The sequence below is a fragment of the Hirundo rustica genome, chromosome 3, assembly GCF_015227805.2.
Source record: "Hirundo rustica isolate bHirRus1 chromosome 3, bHirRus1.pri.v3, whole genome shotgun sequence".
In the NCBI taxonomy this organism is placed as follows: domain Eukaryota; kingdom Metazoa; phylum Chordata; class Aves; order Passeriformes; family Hirundinidae; genus Hirundo; species Hirundo rustica.
Genome location: NC_053452.1, coordinates 85,634,996 through 85,653,233, shown reverse-complemented (window position 1 = coordinate 85,653,233; position 18,238 = coordinate 85,634,996). Strand labels below are relative to the sequence as shown.

The window sequence follows — 18,238 nt, the reverse complement described above, 5'->3', positions numbered from 1 at the left end:
GAGTGATATACTTGGTGAAGATTAAAAGTGTCCTGCCCAGAGAATTGCTTTCACTATTAGTCAATTCAAAATCTGGAAATGTAGGCACTAACAATTTCAAAATGTCTGAAATTGTCTGAAGTTGTTCTGACGTGATGGTGCAAATCAACAAAAAGTGGCAATGGTATGTTTTAGGCAGCTGTTTTGCATTGGCTTTTTCCTTAACTTTCAGTCCTAGTTAAAACTGAGAAAATACTCTAAAGAATCATTGTGCTCTACTTGATGCACTGAAAAAAAAAAGACGGGGGAAATAATTTCCTAGAGTCCTCGTTAATTTTCCTGGAATGCCAAGTATTCTATGTGTACCAAGTATGCTGGGTTTTATTTTTGAAATAATAAATCCAAAAATCATAAAGAAGCTGAGCATGAATATGCTAGAGTTCCATGCTAAGTACAGAGAGATGTCAGACTGTCTTCAAAGCATTTTTAAACTTAATAAATATTTTCCATTATTACTGTTCAATCATTATTAAATACTAAATATTTCAAATTTAGTATTTGTTAGAACAATTAACAAAAATAATTACACTCCTTTTGTGTCTAGTTTAGAATGACTGCTTGGCATATTTTCTAACACATACATTCTAATCTACTTCTTCCAAGTCTGGTTGCCAGAGGAAATATATAATAGATTTACATTTTGGATATAGTTCTTATTATTATTTTATGACTGTTCAACCAAAATATTAGTAAGACAGCATACAAAATAGATTAAGAGTAGCTAGCTGTCTGATTTTGGAGAGTGACTCTTGGTGGGCAAAATCATTGTGAAAGGAAGACATTTGTTGTGAGATCCCATTATAAAAGCTGTTCAGCATTTATAAGTTCATTTACAGGTTCAACATTTTCAGTGATCCAGAAATTAATATGAAACTGCTGGTAGAGATATTTTCTGAAGGCATAAGGCCTAGCAGAATAGGAAGTATGAAAACAGGCACACAGGAATAAAACCAAGGAAGATCTGGGTGACTTTTAGGGTGAAAGGATAATTGCCAAATGTTCTAATACAACAAACACAAAACTTGATCTAGAAACTGAATCCAGGTTATTACAAGATGTCTCTATCCCACTATTAGTGAATTGGGAAAGGATTTGATGAAGCATGAGAAATAAAGAGGAGAATGACTGCGAAAGAAGGGTCAAGAGCTTCATACAAGTTCCCAGTATGTTAGTACACCTGGTTTTATTAAAGACCCTAGATACAGAACCATAAACATAACGAGAAGACTGATACTACCACTGTGTATGATGATGCTCATACTAATATGCAACATATCAACTCAGCATCTACAATTTGTAAGTGAGACTGGAATACTGGAGAAAGCAAATAAAACATTGGAAAAAATGGGTCAAGGACTGGAGAAAAGTTTGTGTTCCTAAATGCAGGATGTGTCTGAACTGCACGTCATTGGGTATTGTAACAGTGCCCAGGTTTTTTTTAAATTGTCTCTAGCTTATCAGGGTAATGTCTATTTCCTAACCAGTAACACTGTAGAATTAGCCTATGCTAACTCATCTGTGTCACAGATAGACTGTTTGCTAGAGCCTTTACCTGACCTGAAGATAGCTGTAGAAATGTGAAATGTTTCGTATGGGTATACTTTTCTCAATTTCTTTAGCTTATAAGAAATATTTAGTGTGGGAATTATTTGAGCACCGACGCTCAGAGAGGAAGTCTTGGAACCTACTGGACCATTTAATGTAGCAGACAGAAACACAACAAGTAACTCTGGCTATAAGCCAAAACCAAGGAGTTTCAAATTAAAAATAACTCAGAAATTTTTGACAACGAGAATGATCAACCAATGAAGCAATTTTCAAAGTGAGTAACAGGTTCTCCATCTGTTAATGAAGACTGGATGTGTTTCTGGGAGATATACAGTAGGAAAACACAGGGTATTAGATTCCATAGAAGAATACATAGATGACATTTAATGGTTGACAATATACAGGAAGCACAGATGCTCAACTAGTACAAATTAATATTGTTATGCTAACATCAGGGAACATATCCCAGCTTGTAGAACTGAGGCTCATCTTACTATCTGCATGCACTATAAATCTAAACAATGGATAAATTTTCAATGCTATGCTCTGGTCACTCACCTTTGAAATTATTAATTTTCTGTTTTTAAACATTTAACAATGTTTCAAACCACAGAGAATGTGTCTCTTTTCTTCTAAGTGCCTTTTGTCTGGTTTTCATTATGATTTGCAGAATGTATTATGACATTTTCTTTATGTCAGACTGAAAGTTTGTGCGGGTGTTCCCTTTGAACTTGTCACAAATAAATCACTGCAATGCTTTTCTGGGCACCTTTATGTGCTGAATATCTTCTGGTGCTTTCACGAACCCAGTAACTCTTATCTTACTGCATAAGGGGTGTACTGGGATTCACAGTTGTTTTGGTAGGTTTGTACTGATGTATCCTGAATCAGTCTAACCGAGCACATCCTGGTCTGAGCAAAATCCCCTCACTCCGTAGGCGGTGCAGTGGCATTGTTGCTTCATTTTCTTGGTTCCTTTGTGCTTTTCTATTGTTTCCCCATACCAGGCTTCCTGGCGGTTTTATTCTACTGACGCCAGCCGAACAAACGTGGCAGCCACCTGGCGATATTATGAAAGTATTCTCCCTCCCCTCAGGCATGTATCAGTGCTATGGATGATAAGAGAAATATACGACTCATATTGGTTACTAATCTGCTTTTCAATTTTTTGTTTCACCCCCTACTCCCTCTTGCCTTGTTTTTTCTTTTTTTACCGCATATCCTGCACGTAGTGTGTATGGCGTAGCTATGCTGCTGATGAGAAATCGGTTTCCATTGCTACCTGGAAGCCTCATTTGAAGGCCTTGCATACCTGCAGCCCTACAAAGTAGGTACAAATATGGCAGCTGGTGCTGTTTTTGATGTCTGTTCAAGCTTATAGAGAACTAGTATTTGTCTGTTTCGTCTTGGTTTGTTGTCTTAAGTCCTCTCAAGTCTTCTCATTAAAAATTTCAACTAACAAATCAGATCAATATCAAATGGAACAAGTACAAATCATTGCTATTTATCTTAGAAATGCACAGGCATTAGAAACATTTTCCCAACAACCCACTCATGCATCACAGTTAATGATTCACCTCATTCCAAATTATCCTTAAGGAGAAAAATATTAATGCAGAGCTTGGTTCGATGGTATGTTTATGCCTCTGCCTCTGTATAAGGCTGTAGCTGCTGATCTACCTTTCTAGAGAAAGAGTACGTTGTGGTATTTTGCAGGTGAATACACTGGGGAATTTGCTCCTTTTTGTCATAACTTCTGATATATTCAGAATTTCCTTAGGACAAACTACATATGCAGTCATACCAACAGACAGTGGAAGGTGACTCAAAAGACCTGTTACCACAGTTTGGCAGGAAATATTTGATATCTTAGTTTAGGTGAGAATTCACAGAGCACTGGCAGCCCAAGACTTTTCAATAATTCAGTAAAAGGTTTACCAGAAGGCAGCAAGTTGACTGATTAAATACGGGGCACAGACCAGGAAGTAAAAGACGCTTGATAAAGATCAAAAAGGAGAGTGCTAAGAGCCTTATGGGAAAGCTCTGATAAGCATCTTAACTGTTGTTAATTGCAGACAGTGCAAGAGAATTAGTGGTTTCTCTCAAAGCTGGGTGATGAACATCCACATGACAGTAAAAAGGTAATTGTGTGCCAAAAAGCTCAGCCAAAAAGAAGTTTGGCTGGGTATCCAAAGCTGATCTTTGAATTTCAAAGAGTTGACAAGAACAGAGCCGTAAGTAATCCATTACCATAACTGTAATTCCAAACTGCTCCACACTAAAAGGAGCTTTTAGATTAAAAGTTACGTGAAGTATTGATATTTCACATATACAAACAGGTTGAAAGCAACATTCGTATAAATGGATGGACAGAAAATTACATAAATAATGAAGCTCTATCCCACATAAAACATTCTAAAATATGACTGTCTCTCAAAACTGCATCTAATTCTTATTTTAAATAAGCATATTGCTGTGTTAGCCTAAAATTGAACCTTTTTATTTACCAGAATTAACTTGTCTAATAAAAAACTACAGCTTTCTGTTATATATGTGTCAGCAATGCATTTTGCCTAAAGTGCTTTGCCAACTCAGTCTGCAGTGGTATGTACTAAGCATGTTATGCATGTGTTAAAAAACCTGAAAATTTCTTTTCCAGAAGCATTGTAGTTATGAGTCTTGCTTGAGTGTTTTTGTGGTTGCAATGTAACATGTGTTGTACACCAACTAACGTTCCCATTTACGTTCATCATACATATAACATCATCTGTAACTAAGTAATGTGATTACTATCTGCATAACAAGTATGTTTTTCCCTCCCACTCCCCGACCTGAAGAAAAGAACAAGGGGAATCTACTAGCAGGTTTGTAGCTTCTTTTATTTCTTTTATCTGTGATATTGCTGTTTCCTAATGGCTTTTAGATATCTTGGGTTTTGTACAGTAGGTTCAATGAACTGCTTGACTGTTGATGGATAATAATCACAAATTGGGTTTTTTAAAACTCATATGCTGCTGAAATTTGCTTCTTTGTCTCAGTTTTTCTATGGGGAAAATAGGCAATTTTTTACACATCTAACATGCTGTAGCTTTGAGTGGCTCAGTTTGAACAGTGGCAGAGCAGCCAGTGGACCAGCCTCCCCTGACCCAGCTCCTGGACAAGGACACAGGCCCACCTTCTGCTGTAAAATTGATTCAGGAATTGCAGTGCAAGTTGCAAACATGTAGTTTAATTTCACAATGTGAAGAAGCCCACCAGCTCTCTGTTGCAGGGAGGACCCTTTGATAGGGCTGTCATTGGTTGGATGTTACCTTTGCCCTGCAAGGAGCATCCTCAGTGCCATGTCTCCACATTTTCTAACTTTTCTGTCATCCTTGCCTAAGAAGCATTTTGGGACATAGGAAATGAGGGGAAAGCAGCACTGCAGTGTCTCACCTCCTCCTGGCTGCATGGCTTGCACTCCCCCATGGCCCAGTTCAAGCAGAGGAGCCAGACTGGTATCTCTGCTGAAGAAAGCCCCACTGCTGTCAGCTGGGAGCACAGGTGGGCTTCCTCCCAGCCTAGATCCCAGCTGAGCACTGACTGCCTACAGCTGGCAGCAGCAAGCCTTGGCAGGGCTATCCTCACTGGGTAAATAGAGCTCTGGAGAAGCATGTCCTAAGGCAGTGGGAGAAAATGCTGGTCTTTGCTGTACAGATAGCCCAAATCTTTAGAGACAGGAAAGGCCTCAGTGGCTATAAGAGAAATTACTCTATCTCAGAAACTCGTTAGGGATGGGAATCAGCAGGCATTTGGCAGCCAGCACTGCGGTATCAGCACACTCAGAGAATAGCAGCCTTTACCTCCCAGCAGAAAATGCTGAAAAGCCAAGCAAAAAAGTGTTGATGACACATCAGCCCCTGAAATACAATCCAGCCCTGAGTTGTACTGTGGTTCACAAATGCTTCTGGGTTATTCAGTCAGGGATGGAAGTCTTCACATCAATTACCCATGTCCCGTTCTACTTCCCAGACTGCTCCTCTGGCACCTGACTCTGACCTTTTCCTCCAGGCACATGTAACTGTTGTTAGTGTCACTGTAATTCAAGGGGACAGGATTTGCTCTGTCAGTTCTGAGACTTTTTGTATACATTACCTCCACAGGCTTGCTAGCAACATATTGATCTCATTAAATTATTACAGTCTGATCCAAACTTTTTGCACTCAACAGCTGTATTTCGTAGTCTTTTGACAGCAACATTTAAAACTGGCTTTTTTAAAGGTGACACAGAAGCTGCCAGTTAATGAGTACATCCCTCTAAAACTGGGATTTGTGCAAAGGGGAGAGGTTATTCCCAGTAGTACCTGCAAGCATGAAAAGAGAAAAATTTACCTACAATAAGTGAAAACTAGATATTAAAAAAAAAAAAAAGAAAAAAACACCAACAACAACATCAACAACAAAAAACCACACAGCAAAACCCCAAACACCTTGCTGTCAAAACCATGTTATGTTCTCCATATTAATGATAACAATTGTGCCTTTAAAAGAAGTCAACAATTTAGCCAGATTTATTCACTTTATTTACACTGAAGAAGATGTTTGCTCCTTCAGAAACACTCACCTAATATGTGCACCGTTGCAAATTAGTGTATATGTAAAAATGAACTTGTTAACTTCTGAGATCATGTTCTGCAATAAAAACCCTACAGACCACTCAGTGCCTTTTAAAAGGTGTATTTTGTCAGTGCCTGTTTATTGCTTTTATGCTGATATATGGCTCTATATTTGTATCACTGAAAATACATGTGGTGTATGTGGTCTTTTGTGGCAAAGATGTAAATGCAAACTGCTGCAATGTACTTTGAGATAACTGTCCTTGACTATTTAACTTGTTTCTCACTGCGATGCTAAGTGACTTGCATGGGATGCTATGTGAACTAAGTACGCTTCTTCTTGTTTCATTCTTTAAATGAAGACATGTTTGCATAAGTAGTACGTTGAATTTCATTCTGAACATGCTCTTTGCTCTATATTCTCTTGTAATATCAGTGAAGAAAATCTTGTGTTGGGGAAAAGATCATTATCTTCTACCAAATTGATTTATATTTACAGAAATTACTTCTTGCATTTTGTCATGTATAGACATAAGCCTTTCATTAGGTGACTAAATGTTGCTATGCATTTGAGTTGAGAGAGCTGTGCTTATGAGGCTGTAGCTTCAGATTGATTTTAATAGAAATATGTATGTTGTATTTCCCAAAATTTTACACACAAGTATTCTATTCAATCATTTATCAAAGATTAATAGCTAGACAACCTCTTTGGCGTATCCAGGCTATAAATGAGATATTTCTATAAATCAGTTCCAGAGTTGTGCAAGTTATTTTCAAAGCTTATATGTTAAATCCTTAATATCTGCAAAAGCATGCACTGAAAACAAACAATATTTAATTCTGTTCAGTTATACAACATGGCTGAAATAGTTCCTGTGCAGGAAACTAGATCAAGACTGATGAATCTTGTGACATACGGAGAGCATAATCAGTCTTAAACTGTGTCTAGGACATTCACTGGGTGTCTGCAAAGGATGAATGTCACCCATCTAGTCATGTAACTCATGAGGCTGAATATGCATTCCCTATTCAGGCAATTCTCTCTGCTGCAATAAGGAGCAGTTTTGCCAGTATGAGATCTTCGGGGGAAAATTCAGCCCTGTTCTGAGGAAAACAAGTGGATTATATTATGGAATTCTTTCACCTCCTATATCATATCTGTTTCTAAAAGTAGATTGAATGTAAACACTCTGCATGCACCATATAAAAAAGAAATTGCCAATGATGCATAATCTAACTTGAGGTGGAAAACCTAACCCCTTACCTAGCACTGGAATGCTTAGTAACAGAGTCCTCTATCTCCCCTCACTCCTAGTAAGCTTTGTAGTAATAAACAGAAGCTCTTCAGGATGTACACCCCTCGGAAACATAGGTATTCAGCAGCCTGCCTATTCACATGATGTTTGAGAATGCCAACTAACATCAGGTGCATGATTCATTCACTTCCCCTTCTTAGTGCTTTAAAGTTCCTTACTTCTCCAAATGATGTTTCCCATTTATTTGTCAGTGCTTGTAAGTCCCTTTTTGCTTGTTGCCTGCAGTGCCATTAACACAATGGCAGCAACACCAGTTGTTTCAAACTCATCCAGCCAGACAATTGCAGTGTGCAGCACGCCGCAGTTTTACAAAGCCCTATTCCCCTTCTCTGCCTGAGACTTCAACTTTTGGAATGCATTACCCTGTGGAGATCTAAAACTGAGGCTGAATATTTGGGCAAAGCCATTTGCCCAAGTCCAAGAGGATTTTTTATAACCATGGCAGCTGATTTCTCCATCTAATAATCAGTGGAGAATATTAAGCTATAACATGTTAGGCAATTACAACAGTCAAAATATGCAATTGTTCTTGAGAAGAATCCCCTTGGACACAGCTTGTGGATGATGTGCCTGCATCCTGTACTGGAAGGTAGAGGAATGCATGTGAAATCAAACATCTGCTTCAGCTGTATTCTGTGGAAACTGTCTCTTACCAAAAATGATTATTCTGAAATGGATTAATTTTACGGGAGAAAACCTATGATTCATATCTCAAGCTGATTGCATTTTTTCTTACTTATGGAAAATAATGTAAAAGACAGTAGAAGTACAAACTGATTACAGAAAAGTAGGATCAAAATAGCTTCTCTTCATTTAGAAATTGTTTTGGAAAAGGAAAAAACACACAAACACCCTGAAAGTTTACTTTTTCTGTTTGACAATTGAACTGTAATATACTGCAGCCTGAAATTCTTGTTATTGCTTATTGAGGGTATGAGACATAACACTAAATTTCATGAGTTCATGATCCTAGCGTGAGACTGGTGGCAAAGTCTTAAATGCTTTAGGTCTCAAAGTATTATCCATTGCATTTGCATTTGTTCAGCTTAGCTTAATTTCAGTAAAAGTATTTGTAGGTTTAGTAAGAATCAACACCTGTATTCGTAGGTAGTTACCTGCTGAAAATCGGCATGTACCTCTGCTTGATGTTTTTTGCCATAGGTGATAATTTCTGGCAGTTTTAGCTTCTGTCTCAAGACTCAAAGCATTCTTCCTCACCCTTAGGCCCTCCAGTTATTTCTGATTCATTTCGACTTCTTTCTATTCTTGCTGCCACCAATTGGCTCAGCATGAAAAGATCAAAAACAAGGCATAAATTGTGGCTCGTAGCAAGCAGTAGTGCTGCAGGTCTGAGGCTGAGGCAGAACAGTTTAACTTGACCAGAAATGTAAGAAGGTGTCAGGTAAGTGGGGGAGTGGGACTGGGAAGGAAAGAGATGCTCAGGTAATAAAGTATAGGGAGATGGTCCATGGAAGACAGAGCGAGCAAAGGTTTGTATGCATTTGTCAATTAAAACAAACTCTTATACAGAGTAGTCATTTTGACCAGCAGAAAGTGATCGTTCTCTCTGCAGTGAAGCTACAGTGACCTCTAGTGTCCCTACACACCTATTCGTTCATAAATCAAAGGTAGTAAAGGCAGAATTTGAGAATGAATAAATAAAACCTAGAAAGTCATTTGCTGTCCTAGGGAAGTGAGTATCTTGGGCATGCAGTGGGAGGAATGAGTCATAAGATCCTACAACTGACTTTTCAGAAGGCAGACAAATACAGAAAAGTAATTTACTTCTTTTTCTGCAGCTGCCAGTTGTAGTTGATCGCCACTAAAAGAAGCTTCAACCCTCGAGTGTTATCGATAAGAATACATTCCACAACTTTCAACCCACAAGAATAGAGGAATGATAGGTCCAAAAAGATTAACATTGCCAGGGAAGATTGTCACAGAAAGAAAAAATGTGTGTCAATCAATTGGGCTAAATTATCAGTCATATAAAGTACAAGAAATGATGGACACATCTAAAGGAATGCAGAGATAACTGGAGACAGCTGTGAGTCTCTCAGATCATTGTAATTTAGTTTTGATTTAGTAACTTGTGCAATTTTTTTTTCCTGTTTTTTTCTCATGGTTTTTGCTTTTGGATAAACACACAGATTAAAGTTTGTGAATACTTATGGGGACACATGAATATCCAGTGGTAATTAACAAGTTTACATTGATTCAAGGGATTTTCTTTGGATACCATGTAAAAAGAGAGGGAAAAAGGTGAAAGAGAAAAATACAACAGGCCAGGACGTGCAAGATTTGAAGGATTTTTAGCACGCACAAGCCAGTGCTGATACAACCAGCATTAAATCAGAATAAAGGGCCCTAAAGGAGTCACTGGCTATTAATTTGAATGCAGAATGTCCAAAGATGCTTGAATGGTGTAAGTTAATCTTCACTCTGTAATTTTAACACCATCTCTACCACTATTGCAACAAAGATTCCAGGGCCAGGAACTAGGCTTTATCCTATAAGGAAAGGGACTTTCAGTCTGGAGAAAAGCTTGATCAAGGTACGCTCAAAGTGCTCTGAATCAGATACTTCTTCATGATCTGTTATTTATCATGCATAGAAGAGCCCCGAGACAGTGTGTTCCCAAGCACAAGCTTTCTTCTCCCAACCTTTCTTCTCCATTTTCAGTCACATGTGCCTGTGCTGAAAAAGACCCAGTGACTTCAGGAACATTTCCCACCAGTCTCAAAGTAGGAACAGAGATCCAAGAAGCAAAGAGCTGCAATAACTAATCTCTTTGGTTATGCATCTCAAGATGCAAAACAGAGTTTTCAAACCCTGCTTCCTTCAGGGGCTGTGTTTCTCTTCACAATGCAGCACCCTCCACATGGACCCTTGTCATGCCAGTACACTGTCATTGCTACAAAGCAGATTTGATTTGATTTTTTAAGTATAAGCTCTGCAGTTTGCATTAATATTTTCATTCTCAGCGGTGCACTTTTGAAAAATGTCTATAGTACAGATAAAATGCCTACTGTTTCTTTCACCATTGCCTCACTGATTTGATTTGGAGAACTAAAGATAGTCAGGTTAAGTAGTCATTGTGTACCATTCAGCTTTTATGAATTAAACAACCATGTCTGCCATTCATTTAAAGGCAGATGGTGCTTTCCTTAGTACAAATTAATTGAAAGAACAACACGTGCTGTTTTGACTTTGGTTTTAAATTTTCGTTTTTATTTTTTGAGTTAATGTGATTATAAAAAAGTATGATCTATATAGATAGTTTTAATGGATATTTTATCCATTTTCCTTTCATTTTTATTAGGGCAGCAGGAAGAGAGCTGTCCAGAAACTTTTTAACTCTAATATTTGAGAAAAGGAAAAAAACAACAACAAAAAAAGCATCGTTTGACTTCATTTTTCATAGCAAGTACAATTTGAGCCATAAAGGAAGTTAAAAAAAAGGGGGACACTTGTAGGAATAGTATCTATAATAAGAAGTCAGTTTTGATTCTCTTCTTTGTTCTGTATAATATGACAATGCAATAATGTGGTTAATAAATATTTTACAGTTTATATTTTCATTGTTGTACAATGCAAAAGATTCCTGAGATAAAATATAATTTGGTCTTGAAATGTAATTTAAATTCAAAGTTAAATTTTGGAACTCAGTTTTCTTTCAGATATTAGGTTCTCTGGGTCTTTTGTATTGCTTATGCCACAGCACTGGGTAACAATTTACAATGGAAATAGATAACATTTTCATCGCTGTGATGTATTTATTTCAACAATTGCTTATTTGGGCAAGGAAAGAAGGGGATTACATTGAGAAATTATACTAAAGGTATTTTTTCAAGTAATCCAACATGCCATACAGAAATACATTTATCTAATAATCTTTCTATTGATGCGTTCATTTTTTAGTATTCTTGAAAATTATCACATTATAAGCATCCCAGCATGTGTTTTGCCTGCAACAAGCCGCATCCTTTCTGTTCTCAGTGATGTTTGTATTCAGACTGAAATGCTATGCTTTGATATGCATGAACAAAGACATGTTTATCTCAACATTTCACAGCCACAGAGGTTTATAACTACTTTCCATTTCATATAATTACATATTAACACTATATTTTTAGAGGCAGTAGATTAAACATCTAAGAACCACATAGTCCATATTAGCATTAGTTAATTATCTGCAGGATTTGTTTCTGTTCAAAACGTGTAATGGGCAAGCTGAAATTAAATGCAAAAGACCTTGAGAGTACTAGAAAGCATCTTAACTTCAAGACTCACCATCATTTTCAGGTAGACAGTCTTTGCTAAAGGTGTTTTAAAAGGCCCCCATGCGGACCCTTCACCAGGGCAAGTAGGACTGCAAATCCCAGCAACACCACCCCATGAATAGACACTGCCTTGCCCCCATCATCTCTCCCCTTGAAAGAACAGGACCACTGATCAAGGTGACCAATTGAATTTAACCTTGCATATAAAACAAGGTCTCCAGGCCTCAGTATCAGACTCCTTCTCTGTTTCCCTTTTGTGTCTTCTGCTACAGGAGGGGATAAACAAAGGCAAAAATGTTAAATAATGAAAAAGCATAGGCAGATAGTAACAGTGACCACAGGATGTTCATAAGATATTTGGGAAATAGAAAATCTACAAATCCCACATTTATCTGGCTGGAGGAGAGGATTACAAGCACAGTAGGGGGAAAAATCCCTTACAATTGGTCAACCATAAGACCACAGGGTCACCGTTGATGCAGCAGACAGTCACGGGCTTGGCTGCACTCTGGTACCTGTCCAGTACCACCTGCACATAGTCAGCTCCCAGCTTAATCTTCAGCAATGACTTTAGAGAGCACACAGCTTACCATTACATTTCCATTATTCAGTCATCCTATCATGCTCTTCCTTGGATATTTTATTAATTTTGGTTTTGTCTTGTCCAAGTAAGTGCTCTAACAAGGAATTCTGGATATGAGTGATCACTAATCATGCATATGAAAAGTTGGAAGTGCCACATCCTGAAAAAGCATGAATATACACTAACAGTATTTTTGCCTGCTTAAACAAAAAAACAAAAAACAACAACAACAAAAAAACCAGACAATACTACATGGCATGCAGCAAACATTTTGGTTTTGTTTATCTGAAGATATGGCCAGAAATGCACTGAGCTTGGCTGACTACAATGGAAGCAAACCTATTTCAATTTCAAGGAATAGAAAAAACATCATAGAGATTCATGTATAATAATTGGGTGAAATCGTTTCTATTTGTTATTTTTAATTTCCTTTAGGAGGTTATTCTGTACTGTATGACAGACTGCCAATGCTAATTCTTTTATCAAAAAACAATTACATCAAACCAGTTCCATTCACAAATGAAATATATTCAATGAAAATAAGTGTGCAAGAAACAGATTCATACCAGTGAGATTTTTCACACATTATTTTCAGTAATCATACAACAGAAAAAAGAAATGGATTGAAGTGATTGTGAAATAAAATATATTTCTCTCTCTCACAGTCAAAAGCTAAGTTTTAAGGAGCGGGTCCGGATGGCCAGTCCACGAGGTCAAAGTATAAAAAACAGGCAATCTTCAGTCGGAGATCGCCGGTCACCAAGTGCTGACATTGCCACCGAGGGCAGCCCAACCAAAGTCCAGAAGAGCTGGAGCTTCAATGACCGAACCCGCTTCAGGCCCTCGCTGCGGCTGAAGAGCTCCCAGCCCAAACCCATGGTCGATGGTAGGAGTTTTTCACCCCTTGTTTGCCATTGCACACTGCTTCCCTCCTGCACGCCTGCACAGCTGCACAGTGATTGTACACATTTTAAGAAGGCGGGAAAAAATGCCGTTTGAGGCCAGACACACAAGCCAGCTATAGTCTACTTCAAAGAGCCCAATAACATGATAATTTTTTTAATAGGAAATCATGTCAGTGGTTCATAGGGAGCAACCGGTGGAAAAAAGGGGTCATGATGAAAAGTCACGGTGGACTAAATGCATCCCAGGGATTTGGCTGCAGCAGCTCCTCTGTCATGGCCCCTTTCCTCTGGCAATGCAATCACCTGCCACCAAAGGATACAAACTACTAGGTGCTTTAGGTTTTCCAGCATTGTATCTGGCTTGATAAGGCAGATAGATTTAGCAAACAAAACCAGTGTTATTGCTTTTATGTATAGCTTTCTGTAGGATATTTTGGATGTAGGAAGCACTCCTAAAATGTAAAGAGGTGAATCTTGGTGAAAATGTCTCGTTGAACCTGCAGCAGGCAGCCCAGCCATTTCCTCAAGCTGCCTCCTATGTTGCTCCATTCTCTAGCTAAAGTCCAATTTGGCATTAAACTAACCAGGCAAGGATCTTCATCTGATGAAGCTTGCCAAAACAAAGACAGTGACTCCTGTAACCAAGGAGCACCAAACTGGGTGAGAGCAGCCCCCTGACAGGCAGGAGCTGGGAGAACCAGGTGAAACTGATGCCTGTATGGGATGCATCCAGCACTGAAAGGTGCACTCACATAACTCTGGGGGTACTGCTGCGCCAGTGGATTTTGTTTGGGGTTTCTCCATTCCATATTTCCCAATCTATGAATATTTTGTTCTTTCTTGTGGCATCCTTCATGTAAAAAACAAGGGAAACAAAGTGGTAGACTACCACAGAATGCAGTGACCCTGCCTGAATGGGAAAGGCACAGCCTCTTCTACAATGGCAATCATGCATGCTACATCCAACAATTGTGGTAAGACTAATTAGACAGAAGTGCGATGTTGATGTCGCTTCCTTTTTAGGGGCACATATTATCACAAACCTGTGGGTTGCAAAATACTCATCGAACTGCTAAGCCCCATCCCTCAGTGAGGATGTTCTACACAACATCCTGATGTCTTCAGGAAAAGCCTGGGTAAATAAACATTTCCTGGAGGGCAACCAAGACAAACCGATGGTATTTGCTAAGGTCATCATTCCAGGCTAGCCTTCCCCCATGGAGATGTCTCAGATGCACAGATTGCTAATTTGCCTGTGGTACAGTGAGCTGCTGGGCTGTATCAGCTACCAGGATACTATCCAGGTAGCTCCACTCCACTATCCACTGCTATCCATTCCTTTCTCCACCCTGAGGCACAGGCCCTGTCTTATGTCCCATGGCAGCTGTGTCACAGGGACTGTGTCACCTAGCCTGGGTCTCACACGAATGTGAAGCTCAGACAAGGCTACAGTGGGAACTGAGAAATGCTTTAGGCAGCATAGTGGTTGAAGCTACCCTGTCTAAATTTAGGCATCCTATACAATCACTTATAAAGCACAAGTGTCTTCCCCAAACCACATCAGACGTAATTTCATAGGTTAAACTCCTGTAAGTCATACTGTACCTGGAAGTGACCTAAGAAGAAAGTTAATTTTTTGAGCACTCTCTCAGAGTATCAGTGGCTCACTTTTGCCCCAGCTCTGCAGCCAGCACCTCACTGAAGCACCTGTTTCATTTTTCATCAGCCCATTTATCATAGAAGCATTTTCTTAGCATGTTCCCTATTTTGCCCTGTACAATAACATTGATGTGCACAAGCAGGCTGTGCTGCCTCTGATTGTTTCTTTGCACGGAAAAGGTGGCATAAACAGCACCTTGAGTATATCTGTAGATAAAAGACAGTAGCAACAACAGAGCACTCATTGCTGTGCGTAAACCCTTGAAGATCTTCCCGCTCCTCAGGGTGAGCACAGCCTGTTTCCTGGTCAGTGATTTCCAGCTACTAGTCCACCCTTATGAACTGGGGCCAACAGATACAACCAATTTCTCATCTGTGGCAGAAGGAACAGCTTCCATTGTCTCCAGCTTTTAGGCAAATGCCAAGTTTCCATTCTGGGACCTCATCCAACTACTTCTAGGACCAATATTGTTAGAGAGATGTCCAGTGTGCTCACTGCTGAGAAATAGCTCCCTGCTGCCTTACCCAAACTTTTGCAGGAAAACTCGGGCACTACTAACCTGGATTTCTTTTTCTTTTTCTTTCATAGTTTGAAACTTTCTGCATTGACAGCTCAGTGAAAATTATCTCAAGATGGTGTATACAATTTAGAATATCTTGCATTTTTCACTGGATGAAAAAACAGTATTTGCAGCATATTATTCTTATCTCTTGCTTGCCAGATCCTCCAATTTCCTCCTTGAGGTATTCCCCAGCCAAATAATTAATAATTTTGGCAGGCCAATTATCAAGCCAAAACTAGAAGACAATTTTTTCTGGGTGAAATCTTGGTGACAAAACAGTACCCTTGAACAGCTGGTCCTTCTGGTGATTCCTACATCTCTGTAGGGTGTTTGATGGGAGAAGAATTACACTACAAGAGATCATTGGGGCCATGACAACATAGTGCTGAATACCCAGTTTAGTGCCAAAATTTCGTATCAGTGAAAAAAATAGTCTTACTATGAACTTCCTCTTCCAAAAGAGAAGACTGAAGACATTTCCCTGTATGGGATGTGGAGTTATAAATGCTCTGCATAGGCAGAGGACTGAATTCTGTGTGAAAATAAAGAAAAGATGCAAATATATAAAGCGAGTTTTCCAAAAGGAAAGAAAATTGTTAGCATATGAGAATAATTTAAGGCAGATAGATGGTCAACCCAGAGATTTTGTAGTGCTGACTGAGTTCTGGTAAGGACATGGCTAGAATCTGGGCCAAAAACATCAGAAAGAGACTACTGGAGAAACCCAATGTTAGCAATTAGAAACTGGCCTGCAAGGGGAGGTTTCTAGTCCAGACAGGAGCTCATGGGGGTAGCTAAAAGCTTAACCTCATTGAAAATGTAGTAGCTTGTCTCTTAGGCTACCCAGCAACAAACACTCTAGCACTCCCCCACTGCATATTAAAATCATAGAAGGAGAATTTTTTGGCAGCAAGTAAAACACTTAAGCCAGCCACGGGTATCTTCCAAAAGGATTTTGGCATAGCAGCCTTAGAAAAGTATGACCAAAACCATGGCACAAATGGCTTTATTTATGGTTAGTAACAATCCTCTGAAAATGCCTATAAACCATTTATTGCCATTGTCAAAGTGGGTCTGACAACAGCAGTAACTATTTCAGTTAGGTATGTGCATTTACAAATGGAATCCAAACCTGAGAGAGGTTTGATGATTAGAGAAGTTTTTGGTGGCCTGACTGGAGATGATTTCTAGGGCATTTAACAACAGCACAGGGGAGTGAAAGTGAATATCAAGACTTACATAATCTGATTTTAAATACACATGCAATCTAAGGTGACTTGTGATTCATAACTTCCAGAAATCTTGTTGAAGAGGGGACTCTGCACAAATTAACAAAGGTACCAGAATGCTGTATTTCCAATCCATGTTATCAGCCTAAAAGGGAATTATCAGGATGAGGCAGATGAAAGGGAAAATTTCACCAATCAAGAATGGTAAATAGTGAAGCTTTACAAAGCACACACTTTAAAAGGAAACTGACATAACAAGAGGACACAGTCTCAAACTGCACCAAGGGAAATATAGGTTGGATATTAGGAAAAAGTTTTTCACGGAAAGAGTGATAAAGTACTGGAATTGTATGCCCAGGGAGGTGGTGGAGTCACCATCCCTGGACATGTTTAAAAAAAGACTGGATGGGGCACTCGATGCCATGATCTAGTTGAGGTGTTGTGGCATGGGTTGGACTCGAAGATTTTGAAGGTCTCTTCCAACCTACACATTCCGTGATTCTGTGATTCTGTCATAGGGTCATGGAAGAGCCTTACCCAAAAGGATGCTATGTCACATGGGCAAAGGTGCTGCCTGACCTTGGAGCCACTCACAGCCCCCTCTGCACTTGTACACAAAGTGAGCCAGGAACAACCTCTGGCCGCAAGCCCTCCTCATGCAGTATGGGTTTGGTCCCTGTTAACAAAAACAGGGAAGCTGCAGCCAAACTGTGTGGGGAGTGGTGCCAGAACATAAGAATATCCACCAGCAGGGCCAACCCCATGACAGAGTCTGTGCTAGTTATTAAATAGTACAGGCAATCGCATGCCTTGCTTAAGGCACTGTGCCCGTGCCTCGCTGCATGTTGTGTATCCATCCACAGAAGCTTAACCGCACAAAACCTCTTTACAATGGTGTTCCTGTCCTGTTTTGTTTGCTGCTTGCCTTACTTTCTGAGGAACAGAACCGCTTTTGCTTAAATCATGCTCCAGTCTTGTACCACCACAGCTGAATTAATAAACCAATATTACATTGTGGATGCAGTTTTCTGTGAGGGACAAAAAATACCCTGTTATATTTGTTTTCTACCATCCCATGCTTTTACGCCTCTGAATGAGTTATTGTGCCTTTACTGTAACCTAGAGACATTGTGTGGTTTTTGAATAAAACATCAAAAGCATTCAGCACTGGAGATATTACAAACATATTTCACTTGATTAATTAAAAAGAACTCTCTAAGGAAATATTTGATTTCTTGCACCATCCCCAAACATTATACACTCACATGACCTCTAGCCTTTCATTCCCTACAGAGTACTTGCACAAAATCCTCAGGGTCGAGTATATTATAAGAGCCATGGAAAGAATGCAATTGTTCATTTCAGCCCCCATGTCCTCAGTTACTACCATGTAATTTATGTATTGCAAAAATGACAAGTTTTCCTTTCAGTAGCGTAAACAGCTTGACCTTGGAAAAGGTTCACTTGATGTGGCAGAAGTCCTTAGTTGGGTTGCTTCTACATCTAAGCTTAAATTGC

At 39.2% G+C, this 18,238-nt stretch overlaps 1 protein-coding gene across 2 annotated transcripts in view; it reads left to right on the top strand.

The window, feature by feature from the left end:
- The window catches only part of KCNQ5 (potassium voltage-gated channel subfamily Q member 5), a 280,375-nt gene that overhangs the window by 243,240 nt on the left and 18,897 nt on the right, over nucleotides 1-18,238 (top strand). The window contains exons 8-11 of one of the 2 annotated variants that reach the window (XM_040060317.2): nucleotides 2,820-2,914; nucleotides 4,425-4,451; nucleotides 7,498-7,554; nucleotides 13,030-13,250. In XM_040060317.2, the coding sequence (XP_039916251.1) occupies nucleotides 2,820-2,914; nucleotides 4,425-4,451; nucleotides 7,498-7,554; nucleotides 13,030-13,250 (400 nt within the window). The remainder of the gene's footprint in view (nucleotides 1-2,819; nucleotides 2,915-4,424; nucleotides 4,452-7,497; nucleotides 7,555-13,029; nucleotides 13,251-18,238) is intronic. The other variant, XM_040060318.2, reaches the window with a different exon arrangement.